Source organism: Chelonoidis abingdonii, chromosome 5, assembly GCF_003597395.2.
Source record: "Chelonoidis abingdonii isolate Lonesome George chromosome 5, CheloAbing_2.0, whole genome shotgun sequence".
Lineage (NCBI taxonomy): Eukaryota > Metazoa > Chordata > Testudines > Testudinidae > Chelonoidis > Chelonoidis abingdonii.
In genome coordinates, this window is record NC_133773.1 from 46421566 (window position 1) to 46445401 (window position 23836).

Genomic DNA, 23836 nt, shown 5'->3' on the forward strand with positions numbered 1-23836 from the left:
GTGCCTGTGCCCATGCTGCAGAGGAGGCGGTAAAAAACCCCCGGCCTCTGCCAATTTCCTGGACGAAAATTCCTTCCTGACCCTAAATATGGCTATACGTAAACCTGATGCATTGGCCAGACTCACTGCCAGGCACCCAGAAAAATTCAATGTAGTAACTCAGATCCCACTCCATCTCACTCCCTTGGGGCATGATTTACTGCTAATAATCAAGATCATATATTGCCAAAATTAGTATCCTACATACCATCTCCCTACCGAAACTTTATCAACTTAGCGTCTGAGCCAGCAATATTTTTGGCCCCACTATCCCCCTTGAAGCTGTTCTAGAACTTCATTCCTAATGGTAGAACCTTCATCTATTTTAAAGTCTAACTTCCTAGGTCGAGTTAATATCCATTGTTCTGTGTCCCATTGGTGTAAGCTTAAATAATCCTTCTCCTCCCTGATATTTTCCCTTGATATATTTTAAGAGCAATCATGTTCCCTAGCCTTCTTGGTTAGGCCTAACAAAGCAAGCTCTTGTCTCCTTCATAAGACAGGTCCATTCCTCGGCTCATCCTAACCGTAGCCCTTCACATGACTTCAGGAGCTGGGGCTTTAATATAGCACCATTATAGCACCCCTTCCAGTAAAGTGTACGCTGCATGTTGTGTTTCATGCTATGAAGTAAAGGCTTGATTTAAGTACAGTATTGTTGTAAAAGTCCATGACAGGTCACAGGCAATAACACAAAAATCTAGGCCTGTGACCTGTCCATGACTTATACCTAAATACCCAAATAAATCGAGGGTGCATTGTGCAAGGGATAATCTGAGGTCGGCTGCAAGAGAGAACGAAATTGGTGTGTGTGTGCTACTGGGACAGCACTATTGGGGGGGGGGGGCTCCGTGGGGGCTGGGCCTAGGGGAACCAGCTGTCAGGGGCTACTAGAGCAGCAGCAGAAGTCACAGAGGTCGCGGAAAGTCACGGATCCAGGACGGCACCCTAGGTATGACCCACTAATACACCATCCGATTTTAATCTAATTATAATGCAATGGGAGTAGTCCAGCTATACTCTAAACAAGAGACCATCGTTAACTGCAATTCACTTATTTTGAATGCTGCCCTTTAACCAGGTGGGCGGCGGGACGGTGCGGCTAGAAGCGCAGGGCGGTAGGGCAGCAGCACTACTTCTGTGTGGCCACACGATGTCGCCCTTATACAAACGCTCCCTCCTCCCCTTTCCAGATCTTTCTCGAACTCTTGTCGGCCGGAGCCGCCTCAGCCCGAGTTTATCCGGAAAGTGCCGAAGGTCCTTCGGGGTCTCGCGCAGTCCCCACGGGAAGGCGCAGTGCGCTTGCGCAGAGGAGAGTAACTGCCGGTTGGTGGCTGCTGCTCCGCAGTGGGGAGCGCGACGGGTAGGGACTGGGAGCCGGTGTCGGCAGCCAAGACCGCTGCAGCGGAAGGCACCGGGCGCAGTCATGTCTGTGGTCGGCATCGACTTGGGCTTCCTCAACTGCTACGTCGCAGTGGCGCGGAGCGGCGGCATCGAGACCATCGCCAATGAGTACAGCGACCGCTGCACCCCGTGAGTACCGGCCCCGTCCTCCGCCTGATGTGCCCCCCGAGGGGTACCAGGCCCCGTCCTCCGCCCCCCCCTCCGGGCGTACCGGGCCCCTCTCATGGGTACCGGCGCCCTCCCACCTGGTCAGTGCACACCCGCCGAGGACGGGGCGCGTCAGCGTGGCCTCGGAGCGGGCTCCGACAGTCGCTTTCAGAAGTCCCAGCACGCAGATCCCCGTTCGTTTCCCTGCCGACCAGAGCCCCTCTTGCCCCCGGGCCTGGAACGGGTCGCTCTCAGCCCCCTGTGGCCCGGGGGAGCGACCCGAAGAGCGCGGGGAGGCGGGGAGTGGCAGCGGCTGCCGGGTGCGTGTGTCCATGCCCGGGATCTGCTGGAGCAGCGCGGTATCAGTGGCAAGATTAGGTCTTGCTCATTCATCCGCTTGTCTTCATATTCTCGGTCGCCGCCTCCTCTTTCTCCATTCTCCTCTGCGCTCCTTTCCCTGCCTCGCACCTCTGTGACAGGCTAGCTGATGATGGGTAGGGGTTCTGGTCGAGTGATATTTCTTGGTTGTCATCTCCGGTCCTGGGAGGTGATAGGAACCCATTTTATAGACTGTTGAAGGAGGCCTTTTCTGAGACCCAGTGGGATTTCTCTGCCCTCTGATACCTCGGGATTTGGTCAGTGAAGATTTCATTTAAACAGATGGGTTTGCGCGCAATTCACATTGCAGTGGTTTGCAGTGTTCAGAAGCTATTCCATTAAGAACAGATGATGGAATGAGTATGAGGGACTAGAGGAGATGGAAGAGGAGGTTGTCTGAAGGAGGATAAAAGAGAGTGATATGAGGAGTCTTTCCTCGCCCCCACCCCCCCCCCCCAAAAATCATGTTGCTACTTGTTCTACTGCTTCCTCTCCTGGGTATGAAATATTGAGGTTTCTAGCAAGGAGATCTGGACTGTGTTTGTGGTGATTGGACACGCAAGAGTAGGTGGAGATTTGCCTCCTGTGTTTCTATAGGATATACTTAGGACTTCAAGTAAGCTTCAGCTGTGTGTAATATTCTACTAGAAACCAGGAATTCATGTAAAAGGCTCATAAACTGTACTTCTTGAATAGTGCATGCTCATTTGTGTGTAAAAAAATAAATAAATCAATAAATAAAAAAATGCCAGCCCCATAAATAGCAACGAAAGTAACTCCTCCCAGACAAGTCTGTTTTGAGTATAGTATTTCTTGAGAATAAAAGTGTTTAATTTTGCCCAGTATTTATTTATATGGAAAAAGGCTTTAGTCTGTTTCAAAAAAAAAAGTCAAGTACTGAAACACGCTGGTTAATGTGTCTAAGATGTTAATGATGAAGATGCTTTGCTGTAAATACCACAGTGTATTTATCTGAATATACCACTAATACCAATAATATGTTTCCAAACATTTTAGTCAGGAACTAGTTGGGGGTTTTTTTGTTGTTTTTTTTGTGAGCATCAAAATTTTGAAACCTATTTTGAAACTTGTGCCAGAGACCATCCTTAATAGGCAACACTGTCTTGAGACTACTCCAGAGAATCCCCAGATATCAAGTATATTCAGGTCCATCTATTTTAGAATACCACTTCTGCTTAACATCTCTTTTTGGAGTGCATTCTCTGCAGATGCACTTCAGACGTTTCACTGTATTTAGTTAGTCTTTTAGTATATCAGACGGAATAATATACAAAATTTAGCTATTTTCAAACTGACAAAAGCAGTTGACGTAACTAGAGGAAACATACCATGTGCTTTGATACTTGGGTGCAGTAAGATGCTTTATAGAAATCATTAAACAGCTGCTCTTTTTGTCTAGGTATTGAAGGACTTGTGGTATTTATCTTGACTTTTCAAGTTTGAGATTCAGCCCTAATACAATCTAATGAGGATTTGGGAAGATAATTAATTTTTTGTCTGCTTTTTTTGAGAGTGTGAATTATTGTACTGGACAGAAATGTCAAGCTATTTTTACTTTGCATAGGAGCATTAAGTCTTATCAAGCCAATATGGCCTTGTTTAGACTTGGATTTAGAAAGGTGTATCTAATTTAGTAAGGCCCAGGTGAGCTCCAAGAATCCCTGTAAATGTCTACGTTTTGCCTAGATCAGGATTTAAAGGCATGGAGTTAACAGGTTAGATAACACATGCAAACGAAATATGTTCTTTAGGTATGTCTGCACATTCCCAACTAACTTGAGGTAGTTAATAGCATCATAAACTAGACTGAACCTCCCCAAATATTTGTTCCAAGACACAGGTGTTTGTGGTCTACCCTAGGAACTAGCTAATCGATGGTAAAGTCTTGTGGAAGCAAGGCAGTGTAGACTTGTAGAATGCATTTAGTTAGCACACTGCTAGCTAGCAATGCATTTTTGAATCTTGGTGCTTTAATTAGTAACTATTCTCAAATTTTTACTCTGTAACTGAGAGGAATCTTGATTGTTAGCATTCCACAGGGATCTAAATAAAGTTATTACTGAATCCTTAAAGTTTCAATATATGCACAACAGACACAGGGTTTGAAAAATGTGCTTCCCAGTAGTGAGATGGTTGTCATGGAATCATAGAATATTATGGTTGGAAGAGACCTCAGGAGGTCCTGTAGTCCAGGGGTTCTCAAACTGAGGGTTGGGACCCCTCAGGGGGTCACAAGGTTATTACATAGAGGTCGCGAGCTGTCAGCCTCCATCCCAAACCCTGCTTTGCCTCCAGCATTTATAATGGTGTTTGCATTTTTAATTTATAGTGGGGGTCGCACTCAGAGGCTTGCTGTGTGAAAGGGGTCACCAGTACAAAAGTTTGAGAACCACTGCTCTAGTCCAATCCCCTGCTCTAAGAAAGACCAACACCAATTAAATCAGCCCAGCCAGGGCTTTGTCAAGCCAGGCCTTAAAAACCTCTAAGGATGGAGAATCCACCACCTTCCTAAGTAACCCATTCTAGTGCTTCACCATCCTCCTAGTGAAATAGTGTTTCCTAATACCCAACTTAGACCTCTCTCACTGCAACTTGAGACCATTGCTCCTTGTTCTGTCATCTGCCACCACTGAGAACAGTCAAGCTCCATCCTCTTTGGAACCCCCCTTCAGGTAGTTGAAGGCTTCTATCAAATCCCCCCTCCCCTTTTCTTCTGCAGGCTAAATAACCCCAGTTCCCTCAGCCTCTCCTCGTAAGTCGTGTCCCAGCTCCCTAATAATTTTCGTTGCCCTCCACTGGACTCTCTCCAATTTGTTCACATTCTTTCTGTAGTGGGGGACCCAAAACTGGACGCAGTACTCCAGATGTGGTCTCACCAGTGTCGAATAGAGGGGAATAATCACTTCCCTCAATCTGCTGGCACTGCTCCTACTAATACAGCCCAATATGCCCATTGGCTTCTTGGCAACAAGGCCACACTACTGACTCGTATCCAGCTTCTTGTCCACTGTAATCCACAGGTCCTTTTCTGCAGAACTGCGGCTTAGCCAGTCAGTCCTCAGCCTGTAGTGGTGCATGTGATTCTTCCTTCGCAAGTGCAGGACTCTGCACTTGTACTTGTTGAACCTTATCAGATTTCTTTTGGCCCAATCCTCCAATTTGTCTGGGTCACTCTGGACCCTATTCCTACCCTCCAGCACTATGATTTAATCATGAGTATTTTTAGTAAAAATCATGGACAGGCCACAAGCGAAAACCAAAAAATCACAGCCCCATGACCTGTCCATGATTTTTACTAAAAACACTCATGATTGAATCTTGGGGAGGGGGGCCTGCTGGATCCTTCTCAGCAGTGCTGCTGTCAAGCCAGTTTTGCCCCATTTTGTATTTGTGCATTTGGAGTTTTCTTCCCTAAGTGTAGCATCTTACATTTTTATTTTGTTGTCTGTAACCCAGTTCTCCAATTTATCAAAATCCCTCTGAATTTTAGCTGTATCCTCCCCAAGTATTGGCAGCCCCCTCTCCCCAGCTTTGTCTCATTTTCAAATTTGATCAGTACACTCTCTATACAGGTGGTCCCAGGGTTGTGCCCTTGAAAAGGGTGACAGATACCTGGGACCTACTGGTACAGCAGTGGGGTAGACAGGAGAGGAAACTTGGGTGGGTGAGCAATGATGGCGGGTGGAGGAGTAGGAGCAATCTGGCCACCTGTCTCCCCCCTCCAGCCAGCCTTGTCAGAGGGTGAGGCAATAGGTGCTCTGGTCAGGGGCTCCCGGAAAAATGGGGGGGGGGGGCCTGGAAAAATATGCACACCCCAGTTGCTCAGCCCCCCAGCTCGGGGGCTTGCCCAACTCTGCCAGCCCAGCACTAATGCTGGGGTGCAGGGGCTTGCCTGCTCTGCCTGGTTCTCCTGCCAGGGCGTCGGGGCTTGTCCTGCTCCATCTGGCAGGGAGTGGGATTGGGGCACGGGGGCTTGCTCCACTCCGGCACTCCAGCCAGGTAGCGGGGGTTAGTGGCTTGGAAGCCCCTGTGCTCTGAGCTTGCTCCCCGGCAGGAGGGCTGGGTGAGCGGAGGGGGTCAAGACCCCAACCCCGCTCCGTGGCTGGAGCGCCAGAGCTGGACAATCCTCCGTGTGCCAGGCGGGCAGTATGGGGCAAACGCTGGGGTGGGAGCAGGGCCGGGACTTGGAGGGCAGACTGGGCCTGGATGTGAGGTGGGTGGGTGGGTAACGGCCCGTCCCTGGCTACGCATATCTGTTGCATATCCCTCACTCATCCGTAGAGGAACATGTTCCAATTCACGTCGGTCCCAATCCACGTATCCGTCGTTTGCAACTTATAGTACGCTACTGCAAACAACGGATATGTGGATCGGGATCGACCTGAATTGGAAAATGTTTTCCTATTGATAAGTGACGAATATGTGAAACAGGTAAGGGGGAAGACGTTTACCGGGGACTCCCTGTACCTACATCCCTGTTGTTAATAAAGAGGTTAAACAACACTGGACCCAGATTAGATCCTCGTGGAACCCTACTTGAGACCTCCCTCCAATCTAGCTTTGATTTTATTAAGTCTATTTCTCTTAGTTGCAAAGAGATCCTAATAAATGATAACTAATGTGTTTACATTTTCCTGAGCTGATAGGGAGCTCCATTGTGTGCTGCCGGTCATGGCTTTCCTAATAAGCAGAGTGTGAAATTGGCAAAATGAATAGGGCTAATTCTATTGTTGCTGTTAGGAAGACATGGGGTAGTGGTGAAATTGACAACCATTTCATTGACTGTTTTGGAGCAGAAACTTTGGGCAGTATCTACTCCTGGGGGGATTCTGTGCCAAAAAATTTTAAATTCTGTGCATTTTATTTGTCAAAATAATGCAATATAATCACACCAGTTTCAATTGTTTTAGTAAGTTATTTAAACTACATTATAGAAAAAAGTCACAATAACTATTCGGCATTTCCTAAACACGTGAAAGTTAAGTTACAAATACTTGGTAACTCATATTCTCCATTCCAGTTATAATCCTGGATTTTCATTTTCATTTACATTACAGAACACCAAACAGGAAAAAAAATAAAATGTCATTTTAAATTGCTCAGACTTTGATACATGAAAGTTATACAGTTTTGGTAATCATTGTTCTGGACCTAGCTGGGTGCTTTGGGAAGTACTTGGTTCTGTTTGTCCATTTTATTGACTGCTTATCATAAGCATCTTTCCCAAATCTGGACCTTAACGTCCAGAAATCTGGGTGCCTGCATAAACCCCTCTAAGCTTAATTACCAGCTCAGATTTGATCTCGCTGCCACCATCCAAAAATTCCAGGTTTTTGGCCCCCTCTGGTTCTCCCCCAGACCCTTCCTGGGAACCCCAAGACTCAGGACCCTGAGTCTTACCGCAAAGGGGAAATAACCCACTTCCCTTCCCCCTCTCTCTCTCCCACCCAGACTTCCTTCTGGGCTAAACCTGAGAGTACTGATGCAATCTCTTTACATCACCAATACCAAGAAGCATGTCTCCTCTATTCCACAAAGGACAAACCTCAAATACAGGAAAACGAATGATTCTATCTCTTCCCTCCCACCAATTCCCTGCGTGCTGCAGAGTTACCCTCCGAGAATCTAACAAAAAGAGATTCCCCTTCCCTTGCGTTCCTTAGCCCTACCCAGAGAGGAGAAACTCAAAACAAGTGTCTTAAAAAGAAAGAAAAAAAAAACACGATGAATAAACATATGATCTTTGCATTAAAGTTGACAATACATAGGGTCTGTTACTTAAAGAAAAAAATGGATAAACAGACTTATTCAAAAAGAGACTACAATTTAACCATATCCAGCAACTACAACACATGATATAACCAAAACAAACATATTAAAAAAGCCTAATTGTTTTAGCTACCTTGTACTCACAACTTTTGAAGAACTGAAAGATTAGAAGCTTGAAGATTAAGAGAGCCTCTCATAGCCGAAGGACAGACAAAAGACACAGACCCAACATTCTCCTCCTGATTATTGAAATCCAGTTTCTGATTGGTCCTCTGGTCAGGTGTTTGGTTCCCTTTGTTAACCCTTTACAGGTGAAAGAAACATTAACCCTTAGCTATCTATTTATGACACTGCTTAGTAAATGTTTTTTATTTGCCCTCAAAAGTGTTAGATTTTTACTTACTCATTTAAAAAAACAAACCCCATTGTGCCATTTTGGCAGAGGAAAAAAGTGAGCGCATAGATCTTCCCAGTGGATTCCCATACTGTCATTTATAAGGCTTTACGTCACTCAGGCTATGTAGGGGCCTTAAAAGTTTTACAGGATTTTTATACTCCTGGGTGAGTTGACTGAAAACGGGGACAGTTAACCAACAATAGAATAATTAACAATGTTACTATGCAGACAGGTTGCTACGTTTCTGCCTCAGAGAATGAGGTCAATTAACCATCAACAGCAACAAAATGTTTGGGTTTTTTTTACGAAAGCTATTTTCTTTAACTTAAAACAAACAGTTTTCACTAACATGATACTAATATTTAATGGGTTTTTCGGTTCTCAAGAAGGTTACATTTTATTAGGCAGGCAGGCTGCTACATTTCTGGGGACAGAGCCTTCCTCCTGCACAAAAAGACCTATCCTCCTCCATGCCCCTCAAGCTGAAGTATCGAGAGAGAGATAGAGTCTCTCTCCCTTGTTGGCCAGCCTCACCCCCTCACGGTGATCAGCATTTCCCCCACAGTGATTTGCGTCTCTGAAGCTGCTCCAGGTACACTGGGACTGACACGCTGCCAGGGAAGAGATGCATGTCCTCCTGCAGATTTCTTTTTCATTTTTCTGCCTGGGGACACAGAAATATGTGGGCCATATGAATTCAGCACCCCTGCATGGGCACAGAATTCTGTCAGGAATAATCAGAAAGGTGTGCTGGGGTTGTTTATGGGGGAAGAAAACTGAAAAGACTGGTGGGGTTAGAATCATGGAGGCAGTAATCGTTAGAAAGGCTGCATAGGTGCATGAAGCTCTGTTCCCCTTCCAGGAGCCAGTGGATGTTGGAACTTCAAATTTACCAGACACACATTTGTTAGGAATTGATACACAATACATAGTCCCTGGGTAGGGTCCATGAACAGCACTCATCTAAGAAAACATGCAGGGGGCTGCTGGTATTTGGCCTTTTTGCCACTTCCATTCTCTGTTCCTCACTCTCAACCCACAGGATCTGGATCCGTCAGATACTCCTGTGGCTACTAAGTGTCTGATGGTAAAAGTTCCGTCTTGTGTAAGCTCCAGTAGCCGTAATATTAAAAGGGCTATTGTAAACTCTTTAAAATAAGGATTTGCTATGAAAGTACTCATATGATATTCCAAAGCTGTAGTTATGATGTGGTAAGAGAGCATCCTCGATCAAGTGCTTATATGGCAAGGCTTGAAGTCTGTGGTCAGCAGCTAACCATTGGCAAATGAAAAATTCTGGCAAAGTACAGTTTAGATTCCGAGACCAATGCTGCTTCTATTGCTGTGGGAATTGCTGCTGTTGGAACTCCCTTTCTTGTTTTAAAATCCTATTAATGAATAGCATGTAGGAGGAGGAAGCATTCCTTCTTCCTCTCCAGCAGCTCCACTTCATGGCAGATGTGCTTCTCTGGACAGCCTCTAATATATGGCCAAAGGGAACATGTTTTATTTGCTTTCTGACATTCCTCCTCTCCCCTGCTAAGGGAGACTTATTGTACCCTAGCCCCAACACTTTGGGGGAGACTTGCCATGATCTGACTCCTTTAGACAACACGGGGAGACCTCAGACGTTGCCAGAGTAGCTTCTGACTTGACACTTCAAGTCCCATATAGCAGCCTATTAATTAATGCTGCTTCTGTGGAAAAAGGGAATTTTCTAAAAGTTATGGCATGTCAATATCATTAAGCAATCATAACTAACCTGTGAAATGAAGTGCCTTTTAAGTAGTCTACATGCATCTTAAGTCATCCTTGTGTTAGATGGTCTTTTGTCATACTTAATATATATTTTAGACATAGTTCTTTATTATCATTAGGGTATATTGAACAGCAGAAAATCAGCTTGAATGGGGGATGTATTGGGTGCTTTTTCAAAAAGATTAACTACTTCTGATGTATAAACAATGAAAAATAGTGCTGTACACAGAATGTACTCTCAGGATTTTGTCTGGGCTTAAGTATTGCATACTTTGATACAGTCTCATATCAGAGAGTGCTGGATATAGTCACCAAATGACACTTCTCCACTTTGGGAGAGAGTCTAGAGGGGCTTGGAGGGAAACTATAGGATTGGTACTCATGCACATTAAAGGATTGGATTGAGACTCTTGAAACCTGGGTATTCATAGATTTCAAAGGTCAGCAAGGACTATCGTGATCATCTAGTCTGATCTCCTATATAACACAAGCCATAGAACTTCCCCAAAAGAACTCCTAGAACAGCAAGCTTATCTTTCAGAAAAACATTCAATCTTGATTTAAAAGTTGTCAGTGATAAAGAATCTAACCATTGGAACAATGTACCAGGAGGTGTAATAATTACCCTCACTGTCAAAAATGTACACCTTAATTTCAGGTTGAATTTGTGTAGCTCCAGCTTCTAGCCATTGGATCTTTCTCTGTTAGTTTCTCTGATGAGCCTGTTAGTAAATATTTTTTCCCCATATAGATACTTACAGACAAGGGGTGGGCAACCTTTTTGGCCTGAGGACCACATCTGGGTATGGAAATTGTATGGCAGGCCGTGAATGCTCGCAAAATTGGGGTTTAGGGTACAGGAGGGGGCTGCTGGCTAGGGGTGGACCAGAGGGGTTGGGAGTACGGGAGGGGGCTCTAGGCTGAGGCAGGGGATTGGGGTGTGTGGGAGGGGGATGTGGGTTGGGGCTGAGGGGTTTGAAGTGTGCGAGGGAGCTCTCGGCTGGGGCAGGGTCTTTGGGTGCGGGTTCCAGGATGGGGCCAGAAATGAGGGGTTCAGGGTGTGAGAGGGACTCTGGGCAGGGACTGGGGTGTGGGGGAGGGGACTCTGGGCTGGGGTTTGGAGTGTCACAGTGGAGCCAGAAATGAGAAGTTCAGTATGTGGGAAGGGGCTCTGGACTGGAACCAAAGGGTTCGGAGAGTGGGAGGGGGATCATAGCTGGGGCAGGGGGTTGGGGTGCCACGGGAGGTCAGGTGTGCAGGCTCCAGGCAGTGCTTACCTCAAGCAGCTCCCGGAGGCAGCAGCATGTCCCTGCTCCGGCTCCCATGTGGAAGCATGGCCAGGTGGCTCTGCGCACTGCCCCTGTCTGCAGGCTCCACCCCTGCTGCAGTTTCCAGCCAATGGGAGCCAGCGGGGGCAGAGTACAGAGCCTCCTTACTGCCTCTATGTGTAGGAGCTGGAGGGGGACCATACTGCTGCTTCTGGGAGCCGTGGAGGACCATGGCATGCTCGGAGTGGAGCAAGCCCCCAGTCCCACTCCCTGGCAGGAGCTCAAGGGCTAGATTAAAAGGTCTGATGGGCCAGACGTGGCCTGCGGGCTGTAGTTTGCTCCACTCCTGTTAGACTGTAATCAAGTCATCCCTTAACCTTCTTTTTGTTAAGCTAAATAGATTGAGTTGCACTGTCAGGCATGTTTTCTAATCCTTTAATCATTCTGGTGGCTCTTCTCTGAACCTCTCCAAATTATTCTGAATTGTGGGCACCAGAACTGGACTCAATATTTCAGCAGCAGTTGCACCAGAGCCAAATACGAGGGAAAATAACCTCTGTACTACTTGAGATTCCCCTGTTTATTCATCTCAGGATCACATTTGATGTCTGTCTGTCTGTCTGTCTGTCTATAGCTATATAATCTGCATTCACTTTCCCTCTAAACCAGGTTATTTTTTAACTACCATGGCCTCCTTCATCAATTGAGATTGTGACATTTTGAGCTTCTAGAAAGGATTATTTATTGATTTCCAATTACTATTCACATTTTTCTGATTAAAAATTCTGCCGCAGCTGATTTCTCATAATAGTTTTCAATTTTGCGAAATTGGTCCTATTAACGCACCAGATATATATTATTGGTATGGACTTCATTCTGCTTGCACGGTATGTATGTGATCAAGTCATGAACATTGTAACTAAGCTACCATTAAGTTCTTTGATCAGTTCCTCTTTGTCTGTTAGAACAAAATCCAATAAAGATTTCCTGTGACTTGGTTGCAACACTTTTTGAGTTAAAATAGTCTCATCGCTAATATCTAGAAATTCTAGTGATGTATTAGTACTGTTGCTGGCCTGCTGGGTGACCTTGGGCAAACTCCATGCCTCAGTTTCCCTGCCTGCAAAATGGGGATGCTGATATTTGCCTGCTTTGGAAAATACTTTGAGATCTACTGATGAAAAGCACTATAAGAACTAGGTATTCTAATAAAATGTCCATTCAAATATGGGCTGGAACAGACAACATTTTATTAGTGCTGCATGAAGCCTTTAGATGTTGGGCATCAACTACCAGACCACTTAAAACTGAAGGAAGGGAAATAATTTCGGGCAATAGAAAACGTTAATGTGACTTTTAAAGAATTCCACAAAGTAATTTAAGGAGCAGTTGATGGTCTTTTAAAAGTAGTTTTAGGGTTTACTCTGGGGGGAAAAAAGTGTACTTTTCACGACATTGTTTTCTGTCAAAGCTGAATATTTATTTGTCTTTCTGTTGTTATTTAGAGCTTGTATATCTCTAGGATCCAAAACCCGGGCCATAGGAAATGCAGCAAAAAGCCAGGTAAATGGATCTAAACATATTACTTTACAGGAATTTAAGCGATCTTTAAATTACTCATCTGCTGAATTGTGAGGGAAGTGTAAGAGTGAAGAAATCTGATACATTGTTTCATGTTTTAACTTAAAATATATGCTTAAAATTTCCTTGCTTTTGTTACCGTTATTACTAAATCATTAGACTGTACTCCCCTCTGTTAAAACTAGTTGAAATATTGCCTCTGGTTAATTCTTGATTTTTTTTTCTTTTTTTCTTTTTAGAGGAAAGACAGGGAGAAATGTAGGACTTGGTCTACTCACCAGTGAAGAATAAGAAACTTTCCTTAGTGGGGGGAAAAGAATGAGTATAGGCTTCAGTTTCTGAAGGGTGTTAGCATTTATTAAGAAAAACTTGTGGCCCTTATAGTTTGAAAATGAAAATGGAAGCAGTGCTGTCTTTCTGAATTTATAGCACAGACATTTATGTTGTGTCTGCTGCTTGTAGCTTTCCCAGACAGTATAGTGAAATTCAGACTCGCCAGTTTCACTACCTCTGTTCAGAACTCTGGACAGCGGTAAAACTTGTGATCTTTGTAACTTAACTTGCTTGGGAAAACTAAGAAGAGGAGCAAAGGCTGGGACTGGAGATAATCACTAGGAGGAATTCCTAAAAAATGGAGATTGAATAGCAAAGACCACTTGCAGCAGAATCTAGGGAGTGGAAATAATAACAGAGGATATCCCTTACCCTTTACATGCTCATGTCAGGAAGTTGTGGAGTAATAGGGAAAGAACTCCCCATGTCTCTTCCCAGAAGGTGGGTAGTTAAATTTCAGATACTCTTATACCTGTTAACCAAAAGAATGAAGCCCTCAGGCATGTTCCAGGGGCAGGTGGACCCTCATTTTCAGCAGCCATGCACAGCTCATCAGTACACAGCTACTGGACATTGCTGGAGATGGGGGCCTTTATGTTTCACAGTGGCTTCCAACTGTTAAGCTTTATTCTCAGACTAGTAAATACAAGGTACACTTTCAAAGCCTGGAGTACAGTTGTAATTGGCTTAAATTCTGTATTCATTAAAACAAAATGAGCACATTCTTTTGCTGTATGATGGGTCAAAAAAGTCAGGCTTTAAAATCTGTGTTTTTAAATAACTATCCTGCAACATTGAGAGAATAGATAAATGGAAAGCTCATATTGAATTGGGATCTGAATTAAGCATTTTTGGGTACTTTAAGCCCTAAAAATTACTAGACATTTAATTACAATATTTTAATAACATTATTAAGATAGTTGTATGTAGTTCAGTCATTGCACTGGTACGTAATTAATCACTGTCCAAATTGGGTATAATAGGAAGTTCCTTTTAGGATAAGGAAGGGGAAAACTAGTGAAATGAATACTGATTTAGACACAAAGTGGGTTTGAGTGTATTAATTGGTCACATAAATAAAGTGACATGCTTAATAACAGTTGTATTCAGTGGGAAGTGAGGAAAAGGATACATTGCTCAAATGCTGGAAGTTCATGTTCATAGCAGGCCACGGGTTCCTATTTTGAACTTTTAAGCCATACCAAGATAAATAAAGCCATAATTTCAGTGTTTTCTGATATGCCTCTCATAGCAGTGCATTTATCTTCCACAGATTGTCACAAATGTAAAGAATACATTACATGGCTTCAAAAAAATGCATGGAAGAGCATTTGATGATCCTTACGTACAAGGTGAAAGAGTCAAACTTCCCTATGAGCTTCAAAAGATGCCAAATGGGAGTGTAGGGCTGAAGGTGAGTTTTGCAGTTTCCATGCGTATCTACTGCTGTCATAATCTGCATCATTATTTTGACAAGCAAATAGAGATTCTGCTTGGCTGTAATGTACTTCTCAAATGAAATTGCTTCACTGAGCTTTCTATTTTAATTTTCTTAAATTCTGTAAAGGCTCTGGATATATACATATCCATCCAACCTGGAGGAGGGAAGGAAAGGAAGAATTTTTCTTCGAGTGCTTGTTTCCAATCAGGTGTGTGTGCGCGTGCTTGCACGGCAGCTGTAAATTTTTTCCCTTAGTAGCATCCACCCCAGATGCTAAGCCTGGGCACCCCACGGAGCTGCGCATTCATGTTGCTCAATGTAGAACCCTGCTGACCCGCTATCCCCTCTTTTTACTGCCTGTGACGGTTAGCTGAAACGTCGCATAGCTCTTGCCTTGGCAAATGCCGTTAGCAGTGTCCATTGTACAAAGTTGTTTACTTCTTAGTGTAGTTAGTGTTAAGGGTTTTTTTCTTTGCGCCTCCCTCCCAGCACAAACACATTGGTTCCCCAGCGCCGTGGCATGCCACAGTCCCCTGGGTTTAAAACTTGCGAGACCTGCGGTAAACGCATGCCCAAAAGTGACCCGCACACTTTGTGCTGGCAGTATCTAGGAGAGAGTCACCAGAACGACCAGTGCAGGATCTGTTGCGGGTTTCACTCTAGAACTTTGAAAGACAGGGACCAGCGTCTCAAAGTTCTGCTGATGGAGGCCACACTCTGGCCTCAGTCAAACCCTGGATTGGGCATCCCGTGCCTAGCACCTCCTCCTTGGTGCAGAGTGCCCTGGCACCATTGTCCTGGGATCTGGTGCCAAGAAAGGACTCCTCACAAGACTCTCAGCACTATCATGGCTTCTCCTGCATGCAGCCAGTGGGTAGGCACCAGTCGCAATCACCAGTGCCTCAGAAGAAAGAGAAGCTGGAGAGGGGCCTTATGTAGTTGGCATTCTTGCTGCATTACACAGATGAATACCAAACTATACTCAACAGATTTCCAGTGTTACACAATGTCGTTAAAGGCTTTGGTTGCTTTTCCTCATCCTTATTGGGGCAATACTCAAGTTCTGGTCTATTCAGCTTTCAGTTTAACATATGAGAGATTAAGGTCTGCTTCTTAGCATGATCAGGGACTCCATGACTTGGTGTAAGGAGAGCTGGCATATGCAGTGCCATGGATTAATTAATGTCATGCTGTCCTTGCTTTGATACCAAAATACACTTCTATCCAAGCATCATAGCTACAGGACTAAGATAGTTTTCTGGCAGGAGAGCTCTTCTGGTAATGAATTGGCATCTTTTTTCCTGGAGTGCTTACTGTGCAGGGACACAGGCCATTTTGGATGAGAGTATACAAGTGTAACAGGTCCACATCAGTGTGCTTTCAATGGAAGTTCTTTGGTGAGTCGTGCCTATAGTGTATGGCCTAGGGATGTAAATATCATTAAAAGAGTTAACCGTTTAATTTAAAATTATATTGTTTAACCAGTTAACTGATTAAAGGGAGAGGGGCTGTGGCTGCTGCAGCCGGTGTGGCTGGCGGTTAACGGTTAAGGTTGGTTACCAGTTAACATTTTATGTCCCTAGTATGGCTACAGTCATGGCACTAGCCCTAAACTGTTGAAATGGATTCAGGTGCTTCATGGATCTCTGGAAATTCAGTGCTTCCATCTAGGCCAGGGGTGGGGAACCTACGGCCCATGGGCCAAATTCAGCCCACTGCTTAATTTCATCTGGTCCACAGCAAGTCTCCACACTATGGGCCAGAAGTGGGAGCTGCAAGCACTGGCTCGCACTACTGTGGGGGGAAGCTAGGGTTGCTGGGCCGTTAAGTCTGGTTGGCTCCACGCAGCTCCTGGAAGTGGCTGGGATATCCCTGCAGCCCCTCAAGGCAGGGACAATCAGGGAAGCTCTGTGTGCTGCCCCCAGCACTGGCTTCACAGCCCCCATTGGCCAGGAACTGCAGCCAGTGGGAGCTGTGGGACGGTGCGTGCAGGCATCTTGCAGAGCCGCCTGTCTGTGCCTCCGCCTAGGGGCTGGACATGTTGGTCACTTCTGGGAACAGCACGGAGCCAGGGCAGGCAGGGAACCTGAGTTAACCCATCTGTGCCACCAACCAGGAGCTGTCTGAGGTAAGTGCCGCCCACCCGGAACCTGCATTTGCCCGAGGTCAAAACCCTCTCCTGCACTCCAACTCCCTTGCAGAGCCCGCACCCACACCTGCACCCCAACCTCCTCCTCCAAGTTGGAAGCCCCTTCTGCACCCTAACTCCTGCCCAGATCCTGCACCGCAACCTCCTGCACCAGCCCGGAGCCCCCTCCCACACCTAGAACCCCTCATTTCTGGCCCCACCCCGGAGCCTAGCGGGAGTCCCAAGCCTATGTGCCCCCTTGCGGGGCTGTGGCCTGCAGCTGATTTTTTTTTTTTTTTTTTTTTCCCCCTGTGGGTCAATGGCCCTTGATAGAAAAAAGATTCCCCACCCCTGCTCTAGGCCAAGACTCACTTCCGGGTGCCTCCCTCTGCTGCAGGACGCTTTGCAACTGGGCAGCAGCCCCAGAGGTTCCTGCAGCTGGAGGAGACTTGTGGAGTTGGGTCCCATCTTGGCTGGGCTGGAGAGGGACAGGACTTGTCCACCCCTGCACAGCTGCTCTGGGGGGCGGGAGGGGGGTAGAGAAGAGATCAGATCCATCTGGGAGCCTGCGACCCCCTCCACCCCCAATCCCCTTTTGGGTCCTGTCCCTCCATAGTTACAACACCATGAAATTTCAGATTTAAACATCTGAAAATGTGAAATTTACCAGTTTTTAAATCCTATGGCTATGAAATTGACCATAATGGACCATGGATTTGGTGAGATCTTAACTATGAGGAAAATGAAAAGCATTCTTTCTCCAAAGTAACTTTTCATACACCAACTCCTCTTCGTGAGTCTACCTTGGATGTCATTGGGCTTCATTGAGTTTCTTGATGGCTTTTGCATCTCATGCTCACTTTAGCACAAATTTAGTGTACAGTAAAATATAGGGCATGACCTTTAACTTGGCTGCTTTTTTAACTCTTGGATCTACACAAGTCAAGTTTGAGGAAAACTGGCTTGATAATTTAAACTGTGAATACTTAAGTTCAGCAAGATGAAAATCTTACTTAGTTTGACTAAAAATTAAGTGCGTGCCTATACAATCTGTTAGTGTGTGGCAAGTTGGGGGTTTAAATCTATGGTGGTTTGACCTGCTGTGTGGCCCCTGCTACCATGCACTAAAAATTCTATAGTGCACTTTGACATACTGCTCCTTCAAAGCATTAACAGACAGTGTAGACAAGCCCTAATGTGATTTAGAATACTGCGTAGTAGCAACAGCAGATTAGCTTTCCCTGTATCAACGTGTATGTACCACTCTCTTATTAAATCTCAGTCCTTTCTCTTTAGCCTGTATGGAACCTGATCCTTTGTTATAATCATTTTAGCTACTGTCCTTACTTATTAAATACATAAGTGGTGCAATGCTGAGTTGTGCAGAATTACTAATATTTAACTGGTTATCTTTGTGTATGTTGGCTGCTTTTTTAACAGATACTTGAGTACTTTGAATGTCTCCCAAGTTAATGCAGGTTCCTCGAGGATTTCTACACAAATGCAGCCAGCCAGCTCAAATCCTTTCAGTGGAATAAGCAGTGTATAGCTATAGCATCAGTTGATGTTATTGTGAGTGCTGTCTGGGCTCATGGTGTACGAAAACTTAGAGAAAAATATGTCACTGCCCAGAAGGGCTTGAAATCTAAACTAGACAAACTCTAAAAGAGAAATCCAAACATGTGACTTTTTATCTCTGGGAGGACTTTGGTTTGTCTTCTGACTTGACATATGACATGTTTGGTTCCATCTTATTTTTAATATTTGTATTTTTCTGTTCCTATTTGAAAATTTTGAGAAGATTGAGAAAACTCTTGTCTAAAATAATTAGATACTATCCTGTTAGTGTGAAGTGACACCTACTGTCCACCTACAAAGTGGTTGCACTTATGACTTAAAGATCAAAGAAATATTGGGATGAAACAGCCCATAAAACAAAACATTTCTTTGTACTGTGGAAATATTCATGTCTGCTTTGCAATTGTTTAATCTTGTGTTTCAGGTGCGATACCTAGATGAAGAGAGACCATTTGCAATTGAACAGGTTACAGGAATGCTTTTGGCCAAGCTTAAAGAGACTTCAGAAAGCGCACTAAAAAAACCAGTGGCAGACTGTGTGATTTCAGTAAGTTGTAATATATTTACCAGAGTTCTGCTTATAGGTAATTGTATGTAAACGGTACATTTTAATAGTGTGTGAACTGGAAAAGAGCCAAGTGAGGTGCTGCCAGAATCACCCAGAAGAAAATAAAACTGTCAATATATGCTGAAAAGCACAAAATGTATTCTTAATATCTGATACCTATTCACCGGAAAAAACAGGCAGATCTTGTGTAGAGGTTTTGTAGTTCATGGGGTTAAAAGCCAAAATTTGCTTGATGACTTTGTGGTGTTCCTCAGACAGCTGTGGTACAGCAGTAGGCTTCCTAACACATACTACAGAATTTCTCCCATCCTATAGCTAGATCTTAGATCTACTGTACAAAAAATTTAGATCAGATATGCTGAAACTTTGTGATTCTGAGGGCCCCACCGGCAGTTATCCTGTAATGTGAGAGCTATACCTAACTTGTGTCTTTCTACAAAATCTCTCAGTTCTTTTTGCTTGTGGAACCACAGTGTAAAAAAATAGTTTTCATAGCACATTTTGGATCCCAGTGTAATATGTACCATACAAATAAGATTCAGACTCTGCCACGAAGAGCTTCTAATTTAAAAAAATGAAACAACTTTGGTTGTGCCTTTGTGTGTGTGTGATCTTGTTTTTATCTTAGCTTCATTCTTTCTGCCTCCCTTCTGTTCTTCATTCTGATACACTCTTCAGCCCTTCCGGAATTGAGCTTGAGCTGTAGCTTCCTGTAATAAGGAGCCTCAGTCTTTGGAATTATTTTATATTTTTGTTATGTTTAGCTAGATTATGGGGTCAGATCTGTCTTGGCATTGTTTAGAAAGTGAGCCAAAAATTTACTGTGCTATATAAATGTTTAAATATTTTCTCTGTTAACAAAAAGTTAGTTTAATTATTTACTAAGATCTGAACCTTGTTTCTTGAAATCTTATGCTATCTGGGATTTTTTTAGTGTTAAATATATTAAATGTAGTTTGTGTTTAGAAACACTTGTGCATCTTGCATCTGGACTTCCACTGATTCTGTAAATCTTGACAATGCAGGGTATGTATTTGTCTTAATACCAGTTTGGGTAATTGGAACTTTGTAATGAAGTAACTTTTTAAAAGATCTAGCAATTTTAATCAGTCTGTATTAACTAAATATGATTGGCATCTTAAATTTACACATTTAATCAAATTTGTGGAATTGTTTTGTTTTATGGCTATATAAACTTTTAAAGTGTCATTTTGTGTGTCATGAGGTATGTATAATGGAGTACAACCTTTGTTTGAAAACAGGTCCCTAGTTTCTTCACTGATGCTGAGAGAAGGTCTGTAATGGCAGCTGCACAGGTTGCAGGTTTAAACTGTCTGAGGCTGATGAATGAAACTACAGCAGGTAAATATGATACTTGCTTCAAGCAGAGCAAGAATAAGTATGTAACACTGTTTAAAAATAGTGTTACGCTTTTTAAAGTCTCTTAAACTTGGAAGATTTGATTCTGAATAATCATTACATAACCAATTGCATGTTAGAAATGTATAAAGTAACCTACAAAATATTGATAGTTTAGCTGTCACGCTTTTCTTCTCTGAAAATCCAGTTAAAATACTACATCTGTAGTAGTGTTCTCCACTTAAAAAGAAGTCTGTGGAAGGTGAGGGGTGTGGGTGGAGTGATTTTTTTTTTTTTTTTTTCATTATTACACTGGTCTACAATTTTTGAGAAGTCATCTGCTTCAGAGATAAAATGTATTTTATGTATTTTGATGTGCTGAATTCAAATATGACAATTAAAACAACTGATTGGCTACTGTTTCTAAGATATTTAAGTTTTTACATTTTATGTCTATGTATATTGTGTAGATAGTAGAGTTTTAATCATAAATTGTAAACCTAGGTCTTTTCATGTGTTTATGGTTGCTTCCATGATAATATTTCACCTGTCCTGTTTATGTAACACTTTAAAAATCAGCAAAAGGGTTATAGAAATAAAATTTATTATGAAACAAAAGGCAAAACATTATGGTAATAGTTGAGTCCTATTCAGTGTCTACTTGGCGCTCTTGGTGTCTCTTGTATTCATTAAATGGAGCATCTCTTGTCACTGTCGAGCAATAGGTCTGCCAAGCATTGATGGGTCCATTTGCCCTGATAGCGTTTTTCCATTTGTTGCAGTGTCCTGGTGAATCACTCTCGTGCTCGTCGCTTGCTCTGCAGTCAGTGGAAAAAATTAGATGAGAGTGCAAAAATGTATCTTTAGTGACCTGTTGCAACCAAGGCTTTTGTATGATTGAGGGTTTTCCACCAAACAACCTGTAGTTATCTGCCTGTTGTTTTCGAAAATGTATGCCATAACTGGAAGGCTTCCATGCTGTCTTTTCCTTGCACGCATGCATGGTCAATGCATCATCTTGAAAAGGTCGAATCTGAGGACAAAAAGACACCTTCCTTTATCTTAGCTTCACTTAACCTTGGAAATTTCCACAGAGATACTTGAAAGCTGCTTGTGTTTTGTCAATGCTACAAGTTCTTCATCAGACCCCGCGTGATGTGTAAGGGTGTAACAAATCTCCTGATCCAACAAGTGTGGATCTGAACACTTTTCCTCCAAGCTCAATCGACTGTCGGAGTGGCCAATCTTCTTATGTAGTGGAATCTCTGCACGACTACTCCATTCGCAGAGAGAGAAATGCAACTTGTTATCCTCTGCAACCAAGCAAGAGCAAGCAACCTTCATCCCGCAAAGCTCATGATGTGTCATATTTATGACCTCAAAGTTGTTTCATGTTTCATAGGTTCTTCCTCAGGACTGCATACCACTGGAATGATGCAAAACATTCCAATGCACAAAACAGCTTTAAGCACTCGTCTTTGATGAACAATGAACAGTCTCCACTCATTGATGCGTGAACGATGAGGCTGCCATCACCCATCTCGATGGTTGTTGCAGGTACAAGATCACCTTCTCCATGAGAAGAATGGGACAAGATCTTTTTGACTGTTAGGAACATGAAACCTAACATCACGCAGAATCATGTGTGTCTGAGCCCACAGCTAGACTAGAGCCGTCAACAATTTTAAGCATCATTTTCGTTCTCAGTGACCCAGAATTAGTAAAGTTTGACTACATTTATTTCAGAAGCATTTTGGCTGTAGAGCAGTGTTATTATTTAATCATTAAAACCAGGACTGCTACATTCCAAGCACCATACCACAGGATGATTTATGTCTATGGTTTGAGACCAGATAGCTCTTCTTAGTAGTATTTTGTTTCAGGGAGATGGATGTGTTGCGGAAAAGATCCTGTCTCTCGCACATGTGTGAATCAGACAGTTATTTTGTCACAAACTAATATTTAAGAAATGGAGGAAAGATTCAAGTCTGAGGGCAAATAGTTCCTACAGATTAAATAAAATACAAGAAAATTAGATCTAGAAGCCATAATTTTTATTCTTCTTTGAGGCCTCAATCCTGCAGGCAGATGCTTAGTCAAATTGGACTCTGGGGGGGGGCTTCAAGTGAGAGCAAATTTTTACTGAGCATACTTAGAAATGACTTTGATTCTATAAGTTCCCACAATCCTCAAATCAAACCAAGAGTACTAGTTTCCATGCCAGTCTGTGAGCATACCATGTTTCAAACTTCATCTGGTTTTGGTGAAATCCTACTAATGTATGGCTGAAATATATATTACAATAGGGCACTGGTCCCCAACCTTTTCGGCTGGAGGGCACCAGCCGAAGGACCACAGCGGTGGCAGAGCACCCGCCGAAATGCCGCGGCAGTGACGCCTCTCGATAACGCCACTTGCCATCGACAAGCAACGTCATTGAGAGGCGTCTCCGCTGAAATTTGGGGGCGACGCCTCGCAATGACATCACTTGTTGGCGACAAGCGTCGTCATCGAGAGGTGTCCCTGCCGCAGCATTTCAGTGGGTGCTCTCCCGGGGGCCAGGACGTGAGCACATCAAGATGCCCCCGCGGGCACCGCGTTGGGGACCACTGCAATAGGGAGTCACATTTTTCATTCATATTTGAAAACAAGAATAATATAAATTGTGTTGAAATGCTGACTACAGTAGTCATGACTGCCCATGCCTTTATTAATAGACCATTCATTCTAAAATTTCATCATGAAAGATAAATAAGGAATAGTAATCTGAAAAGAACTTGTGGAAAACTAATTGTTACCAGTTTAGTCCCTCCAGTGATTTTTGGGAATAAAAGACTATTCAGATCTGTTTCTTCTCTATCAACAATGATGTAGCATCTGCCTCTACACTCCAGATTTGTTAGTGTAATTTTGAATTCCTTGCCTCCCCTGGCAACTGGATCCATTATCCTTAATTAACAGGTGCAATAACGTGCATCTTTTGGTTACAGTATAGACATTTTGTCAGTCTGACATCTGACAAAATACTTAACTCATAGTCATTATGAAGTCTCCATCCAAATCAGATTTTTTTCTCCCCCTCAAATTTAGGTATATATCTTTCTCTGCTTCTTATCCAGCCTGTCTCAGCCTAGAGTCCAGTTACAGCATTGGCACAAACACCATTTGTATGAGTGAGTGATTTGCTCATTCCAATTGTCCATTGCTGTATTACAGATTCTTCAGCCAATCTGAGAGCCATGATTGATTATAGCAGAAGGTGGATCAAATTCTCACTTACCCAAAGAAGGGTGGCTGTGATGAGATGCTTCCATTGTAGGCGTGTCAAAGCAGAGTACATTGTGTGGGATCCAGGTGGAGCAATTTAAATCACAGTGACTTTTCTAGAGTCAGGAGCTGGCAGCAGGGAGCTTGGCTAGAACGGAGCTGGAGCATTCCTTCCCCATCCTCTCGAGAGGTGGCCTGTGCCCTCTGAGACGTTCTTTCACATCCTGCTAGGGAGGCACGCCCCACAGTTTGGGGACCACTGTCCATGGCATGTCCTTTTTTGAGTGATGTCCCTGTGGGTGCTCCACTTCAGGCATCAGTGCTTCCCTGAGACAGAGAATTTTAGCAGCAGTGCCTGTCTGGGTTGCACATGCACAATCCCTGTTTTGCAGTGCTGTTG

At 43.7% G+C, this 23836-nt stretch overlaps 1 protein-coding gene across 2 annotated transcripts in view; it reads left to right on the plus strand.

The window, feature by feature from the left end:
• The first annotated feature begins 1237 nt into the window (after nucleotides 1–1237).
• The window catches only part of HSPA4L (heat shock protein family A (Hsp70) member 4 like), a 58927-nt gene continuing 36328 nt past the window's right edge, over nucleotides 1238–23836 (plus strand). Inside the window, exons 1-5 of one of the 2 annotated variants that reach the window (XM_032806029.2) lie at nucleotides 1238–1572; nucleotides 12687–12744; nucleotides 14369–14509; nucleotides 18667–18789; nucleotides 20073–20172. In XM_032806029.2, the coding sequence (XP_032661920.1) occupies nucleotides 1466–1572; nucleotides 12687–12744; nucleotides 14369–14509; nucleotides 18667–18789; nucleotides 20073–20172 (529 nt within the window). In that variant the 5' untranslated portion in view covers nucleotides 1238–1465. The remainder of the gene's footprint in view (nucleotides 1573–12686; nucleotides 12745–14368; nucleotides 14510–18666; nucleotides 18790–20072; nucleotides 20173–23836) is intronic. The other variant, XM_032806028.2, reaches the window with a different exon arrangement.